Source organism: Gopherus evgoodei, chromosome 2, assembly GCF_007399415.2.
Source record: "Gopherus evgoodei ecotype Sinaloan lineage chromosome 2, rGopEvg1_v1.p, whole genome shotgun sequence".
NCBI classification, from domain to species: domain Eukaryota; kingdom Metazoa; phylum Chordata; order Testudines; family Testudinidae; genus Gopherus; species Gopherus evgoodei.
The window spans coordinates 37,602,287-37,616,253 of record NC_044323.1 but is presented as its reverse complement, the minus strand read 5'-3'; the positions used below and the strand labels follow the sequence as shown (position 1 = coordinate 37,616,253).

The 13,967-nt window shown below is 39.5% G+C and overlaps 1 protein-coding gene across 8 annotated transcripts in view; it reads right to left on the bottom strand.

Annotated features, from left to right (window-relative positions):
* Nucleotides 1–13,967, bottom strand: part of NEBL (nebulette) — a 439,204-nt gene that overhangs the window by 39,606 nt on the left and 385,631 nt on the right. For 5 of the 8 annotated variants that reach the window (XM_030550405.1, XM_030550407.1, XM_030550410.1 and 2 more), the window contains 5 exons: nucleotides 10,757–10,849; nucleotides 10,265–10,357; nucleotides 6,677–6,769; nucleotides 4,151–4,255; nucleotides 2,921–3,092 (listed from right to left, as the gene is read on the bottom strand). In XM_030550405.1, coding sequence (XP_030406265.1) covers nucleotides 2,921–3,092; nucleotides 4,151–4,255; nucleotides 6,677–6,769; nucleotides 10,265–10,357; nucleotides 10,757–10,849 — 556 coding nt within the window. The remainder of the gene's footprint in view (nucleotides 1–2,920; nucleotides 3,093–4,150; nucleotides 4,256–6,676; nucleotides 6,770–10,264; nucleotides 10,358–10,756; nucleotides 10,850–13,967) is intronic. The other 3 variants (XM_030550411.1, XM_030550412.1, XM_030550408.1) reach the window with 2 other exon arrangements.

Below are 13,967 nucleotides of genomic sequence, written 5' to 3'. Positions count from 1 at the left end.
AGTCTCGGTGCCGGCAGCGGCGACTCGATCCAGACCGGTGCCGGGAGTAGCAAGACCGTCTGGAAGATGACTGGCGCCGCGAGTGCAACCAGTACCGTCGAGGGGAGCGGTGCCGGGACTGCGACCGGCGCCTGGAGCGAGAACATCCAGGGTGCCGGGACCTCGAAGGGGATCAGTGCCGGTTGGGCGAGTCCGGAGACGGCGCTCGCATTGTTGCAGGCTTGCCTCTAGATACAACCCGCACCGGGGGTACCGGGGGTTGAGGCTGGGTAGGCTCCGTGAGAGCAATTAGGTCCCGCGCCAAAGTGAATGTCTCTGGCGTCGAAGGGACCAACAGCTCAACCCCAGATCTTATAGGGGAGCTAGGAGGGACCGGACTCGACGGACCTCCGGGGCCCAGGGTCAACAGAATCCCTGCTGGTGGTGCCGCAGCAGAGGTAGGTGCCAGGCGCTCCGCTTGAGTCTGCGAGGATGGAGTGGCAGACGTCGAGGGCCTTGCGTCGGGTCCCGGTGCCGGGGAAGGTCGGTGCTGGGGCGTCTTTCTGGAGCCAGCGCGGTCCGGTGCTGGTGCGGAGCCGGCGCTCTGCGTCGGGGCCACAGGGTTAAGTGGCGCTTCCATCAGGAGACTCCTTAACCTCTGGTCCCTCTCCTTTTTTGTCGAGGCTTAAAGGCCTTACAGATGCGGCACTTATCTGAAATGTGCGATTCCCCCAGGCACTTCAGACAGGCGTCGTGGGGATCGCTGGTTGGCATCGGCTTTTTGCAGGCCGAGCACTGTTTGAACCCCGGCGAACCAGGCATGGGCCCAGTGCCGGGCGCAGGGAAGGGATACAGCCCAAACCCACTAAAAAGTATATACAGCTATACTACAATTAACAATAACTAACTACAATTTACAACTATCTACAACTATCAGAACAGTGAAACGAAGGAGAGCTAGGGACGTGGAGGACAGCTATGCCGGGCTCCACAGTTCCAACGACTGACACGGCGGTAAGAAGGAACTGAGGAGCGGGTGGGCCGGCAGGGGTATATATCGAGCACCATGGCGGCGCCACTCTTTGGGGCGACCTGCCGGCCCACTGGAGTTGCTAGGGTAAAAAGTCTTCCGACGAACGTGCACGCACAGCGCGCACACCTAACTGGAATGGATATGAGCAATCACTCGAAGAAGAATGAGATGTTGTCATAAGAACATGAGAATGGCCATACTGGGTCAGACTAAAGGCCATCAAGCCCAGTATCCTGTCCTCTGACAGTGGCCAATGGCAGGTGCCCCAAAGGCAATGGACAGACAGGTTATCATCAAGTGATCCATGCCCTGTTACCCAACCCCAGCTTCTGGCAAACAGAGGCTAGGGACAACATTCCTGCCCATCCTGGCTAATAGCCATTCATGGACTTATCTTCCATGAATCTATCTAGCTCCCTTTTGTACCCCGTTGTAATGCTGGCCTTCACCACACACAAGGAGTTCCAGGGGTTGACAGTGCGTTGCGTGAAAAAATACTTTATTGTGTTTGTTTTAAACCTGCTACCTATTAATTTCATTTGGTGGCCCCTTGTTCTTGTATTAAGAGACGGAGTAAATAACACTTCCTTATTTACTTTCTCTATACCACTCATGATTTTATAGACCTCTATCATATTCCTCCTTAGTTGCCTCTTCTCCAAGTTGAAAAATCCCAGTCTTATTAATCTCTCCGCATATGGAAGCCGTTCTATACTCCTAATCATTTTTGTTGCCCTTTTCTGAACTTTTTCCAATTCCAATATATCTTTTTTGAGATGGGGCGACCACATCTGCACACAGTTTTCAAGGTGTGGGCGTACCATGGATTTATATAGAGACAAAATGCTAGGACTATGTGTACCACTCTCATGGAGCATTCCCAAGGCATTATAGGTAGGGAGAGAAGGTGATTGATGAAGGAGGTCCTTTCCTTATGAACTGATCTGCAGAATTTTAATCGTGGAGAATTGTTGTGTTAGAGGGATACAAGTTTATTCAAACTGAAGAACACTACAGCCCTAGATCTCTCTTGAACAGTGAATGCCAGTTACATCAATGTTCAAGTTAAAGAAAAACTGCATTGACTATTTATAGCATCTTACAAAGTTAGGTAGTAAATGAGAATATAGCCCCACAGCTTCTAGAAATACCTGTTACTGTTTCAGATGTTCTTAATATTAATGATTTCATTAGAAGCTGCCATTGTACCGATACTTCAGTACAAGTTTCACACTGGAAAATGCAGACTAGGAATGAAAGCATTTGATTACTATTTGAATTGATAGGAGAGGTGGTTCTACTTTTAAATTTAAAAAAAAAAAGCATTTATACCTTAAAACAAATGTCTGCCTCCCCATGCATTCCAAGAGTGAAGCTGAATTCTCTCAGGGCTAATCTACAGCAGACTGCCAATAGCAGTTTTCTATTGGAATATTTATTTGCATTAAGTATTATAAAATCTCAAATATAATAATTTACTCTTTGTAGTTCGATGTAGTGATTAGAATACCTTTTATATTACTCTGCAATTTTCTTCTTCTTATGGTTTTGTAAAGCTAGTATCTAGAACAAGTCTTTCATTTTAACATTTGATTACTTAATATCCTCATTAGTTTGAAGCTGATAAGGTTGATTACAATTACCCATTCTGCCTGGCAATTATTCTCTGAAACCCCAATTCTTACCCTTAATTTTAATTTAAAAGAAAAAAACCTCACAAAATAATAAATTGAGGAAAAATGTATAGTGACTAAAAAGGTAAGCTAATGATATTTAACACCATCATCACAATCGGAGCCAAGTAAAATGAAAAAAAGGGGATATTTTTCTCAGTTATAAGGAGGGGGAGAAGCAGAGCCGTTTATCTTCACACAGATCTCTGGACAGCAACATTATTTAACAACTTACCAACAATTATTCCGGGTCTTCTATCCATTTCAACTATATGTGGATGTACTCCTTTATATGCAGCATCACTCACAACCTGGGTGTTTTTTCTCACCCGTTCTGTCACAGGATCATCCACCACTGGTGTAAAACCTCTGCCTTTTGTCTTCTCAAAATCTTCATGATATTTCACCTGGAAAAGAATAGGAATGTTTTTTTCCCCAGCAGTGACTGATATTAACCCATCTGAATTATGCTAAAACTAGCAAGAACTATTTCATAATGAGCAATTTTATTCCTTGATTTTTGTACCATAATAGTATCATAGAAATAGAGATGGAAAAGACCTGACAGGTGGTCCAGTCCATCTCCTTGATATGATTTCATTACATACTTGCTACCATTTAAAAAAACACACAAAAAACACTTTTTTTTGCTTGCCATTCCATCATGCATTAACTCAAACTCCTGAGTGTCTTCACGCAACGATGCTGATCTGTACATCTAACGATGTAAGCAACCCTGTGATATTAGGACAGGGTTCTGAAGGATCTCTTAAAAAGTAATGTAATTCATTAGGAATTTTGCTGACTTGCACAGTTTTATATAAAAAAATATACTCCCTCCTCTGACTTTTCTTGTTAAGCAGCAGTTGGTTGTATAAAGACAGAAATTACGGGCAATTAAGCTGTTCCTATGCAGTCTGCTTTTCAAAAAGGGACAGAAGAGTATCAAAAATATTACATACCAAGTCTTGGAACAAAACTGATAAGTGTTATAAAGGCAGTATCCCTGATTATGCATTATTTGATTTTTTTAAAAAGATTCTTAGTCAGTGATGTTTTTTATGTGTATATATACACACATACATACACACACACTCAACACAATTAATTTCAAGACTCAAGTCACACACATTCCAGGAACATGCACAGGCACAAAGTGGTGTGTGTCATCTAATCCAGTCAAACTGTGGGATGTTCAAACAGTGAGGAACAGCCTGAAGTTTCTTTTTTTTTAAAAACAGACAATCAACTGTTAGAAAGCCATTTATTAGTATTTTGACAATATTCATTACATTCATATGCAGTTAACAACCCCTCTCTCCCTTGAATGGCATAAGAGAAAAAACAGTTTCCATACTTTAGTACAGTGTTTAATTAGTTACCTAGGTTAATGAAGGGTAAACGCCAGTGTAAAGTCAAGTGTCATTCCTTAGTATAGTCTAGTTATTTGAAGAATGTACCCTACCATTGAGATGTTGTTTTGTGTTTCTCTGACATGCCTTAGTTCAGGTGTGTCAAGAATCACACTAGGTCTACCTTTCATCTGCTTCTGATCGCTGCTGTACTTGACCTACAAAACAGCAACAACAGTAAACATGAAGCATTCATTTACATTGAAAGACATGGCAAATATGAAGCCTCACAATAATGCCATTTCCAAATCATTTTTATACAAACTTTTTCTTTCTCCTCCTCTTTCACAACTGTTGTTTTTTGTTTGTTTTTTAAATCTAGGATGCAGGTGGCAGAGGGGACTGGAAATGGCCAATGGACACATTCATTCCATTAGCCACTCATTCGAAAAGTCAGTAGTGGCTGAAAGTCAACTATCTTGACTGTTCAGTAGTATATGTGAAATAGGTCTTGAACAAGTTCTTATTAGTCAAAGTGAACATTACAAAAAATACCATCGTAATTGGCACTCTGAAAGTGTTAGCACTTGTGCTCAGAACTGAATAAGGAGACTGAACTACCAGATCTTCCCTAGATAGTCCCTATCTCTCTTCTTCAGTAGGGATAGAGCATACTGTAAAAACTTTCATGTCACCAGAGGACTGATCCCCTTGATATTTGGGAAATCCTCCCAGGGCTACATATGCCAGTTCTATGCCCAGACTTTGCCAGAAGTACAGATGCAAAATGGTTGCACCACATCTGAGGGTCATCTTGGTACATTTAGAAAATGAGCATTTATGCCCTATGTGTTGCATGTGTAGCAGTCATCATTACTATCTATAATGCTACCTTGTGCCTGATTAATATTGTTGTGGTATTGTATATACTTGGCATACTGAATGCCAGGGATACCACAGTAACATTCATTACCTGCAAATAGTAATTGTCAAGTTTTTAATATAGCAAATGTAACTATTTCTAGTTGGAAAGAGGGACTCAATTAGCATAGATTTCTGTGTCATTCCAGTAGACTGGAGTACTTTCACTAATGGACACACTCATCTTAGTCTTCATTTCTGAACCATAACATGCAGATTGCATGCAAATATATATCATTTTAGATATATCCATGCATTTACACTCAAAGGTACCTCCTCACAAAGCATGTGCACAAATCTATTATAATATGCTTTTATATTGAGAGGATAATAGAATATAATCCCAACTATTCAGCAGATAAATGAATTTAATATTTTACGTTTATTTAATAATCCTTGAGCAAGCCACAGTATAAACTATAGCATAGTCTCTAAAGATTTATTAGGCAGTGTTTTTTTTTAAATAAACGTGCTTTAACAGTGTACAATGAAAATTAAAAATGTAACTGTCTTTCTTGATATCAACATACTTATCTTACATCATATAATTACTGCCAATGCATTTCATTACATCTCTGAGCCACTGCTCATTAGTATGGCAGAGCATTTATCAAGGCAATTTTGGGGAAACTCTTTGTAAAAATATCTTAGCTTGCAGGAATCATGATAATAATAATTAAAACTCATAAGTACATTTTTGTGATAAAGAAATTAAATATCTCAGAACCAGGTATCTAAATTACATTTGTTCTTACATTTTAAGGGCATCTCATGGTCACTTGGATCAACAGTTATTGTTCCTTTGCCTCTTATGTAGTCTCACTGACAAACCCAGCTTCCTTTACTCTTTCTCTGATAAACACTGTCTAAGTTTTACGGTGTTCTTTACTATCACCTCTCTTCCAACACCTCTTGTCCAACACCTGCTCTAGATGAAATCCTGACCTCACTGAATGTAATTAGAGTTTTGCCATTTATGTCTTTGGGGCCAGGATTTCACCTCTTGTGTTCTAGTACTTGGGGCACTCCCTGCAAGTTGCTTGACTGATTGCTTCTGTCCCTACGCCACTTTGGCTAATTCCCTGCACTCTAACAGCCTCCTCTAAAGTTTATTCAAATGTTCCCTCATCCATCTATCCTTTCAAACACTTAGAAAATGTCATAATGATAAAAAGTTAATGGCCAGTTAAACACAGAAGCGAAAACCTTGAACATAATGAATCATGAAATCCAAGACAAATATACAGCCTTACTCATTGATATTAAGGCAATAGAATCTTTTTTGGACTAGTCATTTCTGATATGGATAAATCACAACATAATGCAACATGGAACAGAAACCCATGTTCAAGTTTCCATGTTTTGAATTTAAAAAAAGCTGAGTTTAGAATTCTCGCTCTTTTTGTCCTCTACCCTAGAGTTTACTTCTGAAGCTTAGTAACAAGAAACTAAGATTTCTCAAACAGAATCCGGATTGACATAGAACAACTTTCTCCTTGTAGAGCCCCAGATATCCACTTGCATTTTGTGTAATAGTAATTATGGGAAGCATGGGTACTTTCGTGGCCCATGGTGGTACGTGCAGTATATATTTTCAAAGATTAAGAATTCACCTTCAAATGGATAATGCAATGGGATGCATTTATCACATCAAATCTAAATTGAAAAGCATACCCTGTTATGAAAATAAACAGAGCAAAAAGATTTAAACAACTTGCCGAGCTGATATTGTCTTGATTCTTCTTGACTCTCTCCATCTCAGGAGTGACACTCACAGAAGTAGCTTTGGCAGGCTGCCCTTTATAGTGAACCTATTATTTCACAGAATAAAAATGGTATACACTATTTCAACAAAACCATGTTACATTACATTAAACCATATGATTTAAAAGGTCATCCAGGAAACAAATCGAAGGATAAACTGCATTTGAAACTTATTAAAGCTTATAAAACTTGATTCTTGAAAAATAACCTTGAATTCTTCCTATGGAATTTTATTATTTATGTACATGTGTGCACATACCTACAGAAACACTGTAAAAAGAATAGGAGTACTTGTGGCACCTTAGAGACTAAGGAATTTATTTGAGCATAAGCTTCCGTGGGCTACAGCCCACTTCATCGGATGCATAGAATGGAACATATAGTAAGAAATATATATACATAAAGAGAACATGAATAGGTGAAAATAGCCATACCAACTGTAAGAGGCTAATTAATTAAGATGAGGTATTATCAGCAGGAGAAAAAAAAGTTTTGTAGTGATAATCAAGATGGCCCATTTTAGACAGTTGACAAGATGTAAGGATACAAAAGTTTTTTTTCTCCTGTTGATAATACCTCATCTTAATTAATTAGCCTCTTACAGTTGGTATGGCTACTTCCACCTTTTCATGTTCTCTGTATGTATATATATTTCTTAAGGTGCCATAAGTTCTCCTGTTCTTTTTGTGGATACAGACTAACACGGCTGCTACTCTGAAACAGAAACACTCTGTACACCAATTAATAACTTGGCATTCACGGTACTAAAGTTTATCATTTTTATGGTACTCCCTCCACTTAGAATGGGGCATACCACAAATACTGCAGTAAATTCAATGAGAACAAAGGGTAAGTGTCAAGATTTTAATGGCACTCACTGTATAAAAATACCCAAACTAATAAATCCAGAGATCACATAAAGGATACATCCATGTTCCAAATTGCATGCACTATTTCCATTGCTGATTATCCAGGGGTGATGGAATACACAGGGGAGTATGGCAAAGAGCACAAGGGAACAGAGACAATTAAAATCGTCAAAATCTCACATTTATTTAAAAAAATTTTGCATTTTTTTTAATTAAAGGAAGTACACATCTAAAGGTAATGCATTAAACTCATGCATGTTCAGTGCTGTAACAATATGTAAAAGGGGCAAACAGGGTGACCTGGGAAACTAAAGGCCAGTTAGCCTGATATCAACCCTGGACAAAATCAGGGTGAAGAAGATGTGGAACACAATCAGTAAAGAATTAAAAGTTGGTAGAATAATTAATGTCAATCAACATGGATTTATGGAAAACAGGTCTTGCCAAACAAACTTATTATTTTTTATAAGATCACAAATTTAGTTGATAAAGGTAACTGTGTTGATATAATATACTTAGACTTCTGTAAGGTATGTGACTTAGTCCTGGATGATATTCTGATAAAAAATATTAGCACTATACAAAATCAATGTAGCCTATACTAAATGAATTAAAAATTGATTAACGGAGAAATCGCAAAAAATAATTGTAAATGGAGAGTCAGCATCCAATGGGGGTGTTTCTACTACAGCCCTGAGTGGACCTGTTCTTGGCCCAAAGCTGATCAATACTTTTACCACCAATGATCTGGAAGAAAATATAAAATCATTACTGGTAAAATTTGCAGATTACACAAAAAATGGTGGAATGGTGAACAACAATGTGGACAGGCCAGTTTTACAGACTGACCTGGATCATTTGGTAAGATCTCATTTGAACAATGTTCATTTTAACACAAACAAATACACGGTTATTACTCTAGGAACAAAGAGTGTTCAAGATGGGGGGAGCTGTAAATTGGAAAGCAGGTATACCTCTACCCTGATATAATGCTGTCCTCGTGAGCCAAAAAATCTTACCACATTATAGGTGAAACCGCATTATATCGAACTTGCTCTGATCCGCCGGAGTGCGCAGCCCCTCCCCCCCAGAGCACTGCTTTACCGCGTTATATCCGAATTTGTGTTATATCGGGTCGTGTTATATCGGGGTAAAGGTGTATTCTAAAAATGACGTGAAGGTCATGGTAGATAGCCAGCTGAACATGAGCTCGTAGTGCAATGCCATTATGAAGTGGCATTGATCCTTAGATACATAAGTAGGAGAAAATCCAATTGGATTAGGGAGGCAGTTTACTTCTCTATACAGCAATAGTAAAACCATAACTGGAATACTATGTCTGGTGATCACACTTCAAAAAGGATGTTGAAAACCTGAAAAGGGTTCAGAAAAGTGCTACAAGAATGATTAGAGGTCTGGAAATCACATATAATAGCGAAAGACTAAAGTAGATAAATCTATTTAATTTATCCAAGAAAAGGTTAGAAGCGACTTGATCATAGGCTACAAGTACCTACATACAGGGAAGATATTTCTGATACCAGACAGCTCTTTAATCTGGTAGAAAAAAGTATAAGAAGATCTAATGGTTGGAAGATGAAGCTAAATACATTTAGACTAGAAATAAGGCACAGATTTTTAACAGTGAGAGCTACTAATCATTACAACAACTTATATATGGATGTGGTGGATTTTCCGTCACTTGAATTCTTTACCTGAAGACTGGTTGCCTGACTAAAAGATATGCCCTGGATCAAAGAGAAGTTATGGGTTTGATGCAGAAAATGCTGTGTAAGGTTCTGTGGCTTGTGTTATGCAGGAGATCAGACCAGAGGATCATAATAGTTCCTTCTGGTCTTAAAATCTATGAATCTATGAAATCAGCTAACTTCTAGATGGTGAGGATAGACACTTTGGCTGGTGGTATAAATGGAGGAAAATTGGAGCCAAACACACTCACATTTCCTCATTGCCTTTGCTGCAGTCACCTTTGATTTAGCTGGCTCCAACCCTCAAAATCTCTAGGTGGGAAGATCCCACTGCACAAGCAGCCCTGTTACCTCACACACCCTTTGGGAGTCCAGCTAAGCAGGGTAGCCAGTGTGTCTTTGAAGATAGATCAGAAAGGATGAAGATAGTGCTTCAGGAATGCAAGGATGGTGAAGTAAGATAACTAAATGCCCTGCCCTCTTACACATCTTTCTGCCCAGCAGTAGGATTTTGAGGTGGGCTTTTTTGTCATTGGATACCAGTTTGGGGCAGTTTTTGGGGGGAGAAGAAGAGGGACAAAAGAGGGATTAATTAAAGTCCACACTTAATTGTAGCCATTTATGGCCAGAGAAACATCTGGAGGACTGCATTAGTCAGATTTGTGACCTGAAAGAGGGGGAGTAGTTTTGCTTCTAATATTTTATTTAATAAAATTGTGGGTATTGGTTTAACCCAGAAGCCTGTATCAAGTTTCATTTCCTGAACCATGCAATGGCCTTGTTAATAGATCCTTTGGCAACTGTTATTCTGGAAGTTTCCATTAATATATATATTTCTTTTTGAATATATGCTCAACTAAGGAAAATAAACATCTTTGGGGAGACTTGTTTTGTAAGAAATCTATAGATCAGATGATTATTTAAGGATAAAAATAAAATTAAATGAAAAATTAAAGCAACTTCCCAAGCTGACAATTTCTTGATTCTTCTTGACTCTTTCCATCTCAGGGGTGACAGTCACAGGCGTAGCTTTACAAGGCTGCTCTTTGTACTGAACCTGGTAAAAAGGGTATTAGAAATTATACAGAGAGCCCCAAGTAACAAAAGTATTGTGCTCTGTTAATAGAGCTTAAAGAATAATGTAAAGCAATTTACTAGAAACTATCATTCATTAATGAACACATACGTCTATCCACATGGTACTTAATGCTGATCCTTTTACAATTTCTCAAATTTACACATCAAGTGTATAATGTTATTTTGATACGAGTAGATAATTCCCATTAATGTTAATCAAAGCTCAACACTGAAGGAAGATTATATAGTTAAATTGTTAAATAGTCTTTTTGACAAAGCAGAATTAATGCAAACATCATGGATTTATTCATTTAGAACCAAGACATTCAATAAAACAGAGAAAATACAGTATAATGAAAGTAATGAATAAGGGTCGCACATTGCTAATATTCTTCTGGTTTTCCTTAACTCTCCTTATTTCTGGGGGATCCGAAATTGCTGTGGCATGCTTCACTTCTTCTTTGTATTTTATCTGAACAATAGATATTTTTAAAAAAGTTACCAACTTAAAGGAGACCTAGAAAAGCATAACAAACATTTTGTAATCCTTCTCCTATGTCTAATGTACAGTTAGGCCTTACATAGCAATACTACAGATTGGAACTCCAAATTTTTTAAGAGTAATCATGTTTTATTTTTTTCTAAACAGTAATCATTCTAATTCCTGGACCACATTGGAGGGCGGGAGGTGTCAGGTTTTACTGAACCCAGCACAGGGCTCATGTGGCAGCCCTGGGCTGTTTGGCCTAGTGCAGTGTGGAAGAGTCATCCCATGGCATTGGCTAATTTAAAGGCTGCTTTCCGTGGGGTGCTTCATCTTGAGGGTGGTGGAAGTGGTAAAATCCCCTACAGAGAATCAGCACATAACTTCAATAAGATTTCTACCTGAGAGCACTGGGAGACGACTCCCATAGTCTGCCTTAGCTGGTTAGGATATGGCCTGCATCAGAATCTTAACTACTTGAATCAAAGCTAAATGAGAAGTGATGAAGAAGAAAAAAAGTCAAAGGAAAATACACATTTTCCAAAAATAAATGAAAATTGCCTACCTGTGCTCACATTTCTATGTAATGTAGTATTTGGGGTTGCATACTGTATCAGTATAACAGGGTGATGGGATGGATGCTTGGGGACAGCCAACCCTGATTACTGAAGGAATTACTCCAGCCCACCTTTGCAGCATTAATGGCTGGATGGGACCTGATGGAAGACAGCAGATTCCCCGTATAAAGGGCAGGCGGAAGCTGCAGTGAAGGGGAGAAGCTAAGGAAACTGCAGGGAGTGAGAAAGGCTCTTGCAGAGATGACCATGACAGCAGGGAAGTTGAGAGGTCAGAGCCAGAACGCTGAACTCCAGCCAGGAAAAGCCTGTGAATGACTGCCAAATTTGGAACAAGCTTCAGGAATAAGAGAGAGAAAAACTGAAGTGGGGCTTTGAAGGCCAGCATGTACCCTGAGGGTTGAATAAATTGCACCCCCAGAAGGGAAGTGTTTAAAATAATTTTGGGTTGTATTTTTGAGTTACTGAGGAACTGTGACTCAGGAACCTCTTTTTGCCAACTAGCAGAGGGCACAGTGGGACACAAGAGTTTTACTGGGATGCCGTGGGTCAAGTGTATGCACAATAATTCACCGTATGGTGTCAGGTAAGGTCTTTCCCGACAGCCAATAGCCATGTTCTCTGTATGCATAAATATCTCCTGTCTGTGTGTTCCATTCTGTGCATCTGCAGAAGTGACCTGTAGCTCACGAAAGCTCAGGCTGAAATAAATTTGTTAGTCTCTAAGGTGCCACAAGTAATCTTGTTCTTTTTGCGGATACGGACTAACATGGCTGCTACTCCTAAACCAACGGTTATTGTAATCCTTGTAAAATGTAGATACAGATAACATTTAAGAACTCGTGTATCTATACTGAAAATTAAGTTCTTAAAGCCTTGAAGTTAAAGGGAGGTCACCAGGAGGTGACATGCCTCAGACAGGTTCTGTTTAGGCAGGGTATATTAGATGCTTATCTCTCTGACTGTTCACTGTGTACCGTGCGTCTCACGATGTAAGTCGATTTGCGTACTGAGCCACCAGCTAATCAAGACTGCAAAATCAACAGGAGATTGCGAAATCTATAGGAAGTAACACACAGCAGGAGAATGTCCAGTTTATTAATAAAGATGAAAGGACTGTTTTGACACACCAGGGGTTACAAAGAGATATACAGTGCACTTTACCTAGGGGACAAACTGGCAGTATGTTTTGTCTCAGGAAAAAAGGATCATGGCCAGGCCTGGCTGAAAAACTCTGGAAGGACTTTGGGGTGAACTTTGTTCAATATCACATGAAAGTACCTAGTTATAGAAGTCTCGGTTCTAGAACACATATTAAGATTTGATTTTATATGTAACCATTTGTTTCCAACATTTCTACTTGCTATCGTTTGAATCTCTTCTCTTTGTTAAACAAACTTTTGCTTGTTTTCACTATACACAGATCTAAGTGCTATGTGTTAAGCAGAGCAGTGATCTGAGGTGAAGCTAGCAAGCTCACGTTTACTGCTTCTTTGAGGGCTGCAGATCTGTGAATATCATGAATGTCCAGTGGATATGGGGCTGGACACTCCAGGCAGATGCTGGAGTGTGCCTACCACTATCTGCAGAGAGACAGCTGGGCTTGTCAGGCCTAAAGGGGACTGCTTGTGTTGTCCATGGCTGGTGGAATTGGAGAGCTGACCCCCTGCAGCCACAGACAAGGCTTCCTCATGCTAGGGGCAGATGACAGCAAGGGTACCCCTGGGAGGTGTCATAGGAACCAAGAGGGGAAACAGAAGTGGAGTGCTGCAGAGTGACCTCTGGCCACAGTGGGGAGGGGACACAGTAAACAGCTGACCCTGTAATCAGTAAAGACTGAAATTCTAGTACAATAGATGTTAAAAAATATTCTGTTTCCTATGAGAAGCAGATAAAAATACCACACTCCTGCAATGTCTCTATTACTTGCGGCATTTTGCTTTTTATTAAAAAAAAAAGTGTTCAGTTGCGAGAGATGTCATGTAATTGACCACATTTTAAGAATGATCCCAGCAGTCAGTGTGCAAAAATGCACAGACACATGTACGATAGAGGTGCCTTTTCTTATTTTGTGATAACTGACCTCAAATCTTTCTCCAAATTACCACATTTTTTAACTTTTAACTGAAAAGTATATCTTGCTTCTAAGAAGCTGCCATTTTGATAGTTGTCTTTCAAATGGTGGTTGGCATGCCTAAGATTCTCAAGCAGCCATAGCTAAACAATCTCATCAGCTCCACCTGTATAACTTGTCTTCAATAGTAACCACAAATCCTCGGTTTTCTCCCAAAGCCTCTTCTGGCACAGTATAGCAAACAACCGGCTAAAGCATATGAGCTTTGCAGCAACTTTTAAGAGGAACAAGTTTTCTTAATAAGATATTTTTCTAAGTTGCAGGTTGTAGCTGGAATTTATTCTAAATCAGCAATAGCAAAAATGGTTAAGGTGTTTGCTTGTTTTTTGAAAGATGAAATCCTGTCATTATATATTTAATTTTAAAAAGATCTATTTCCTATTAATGATGACACATC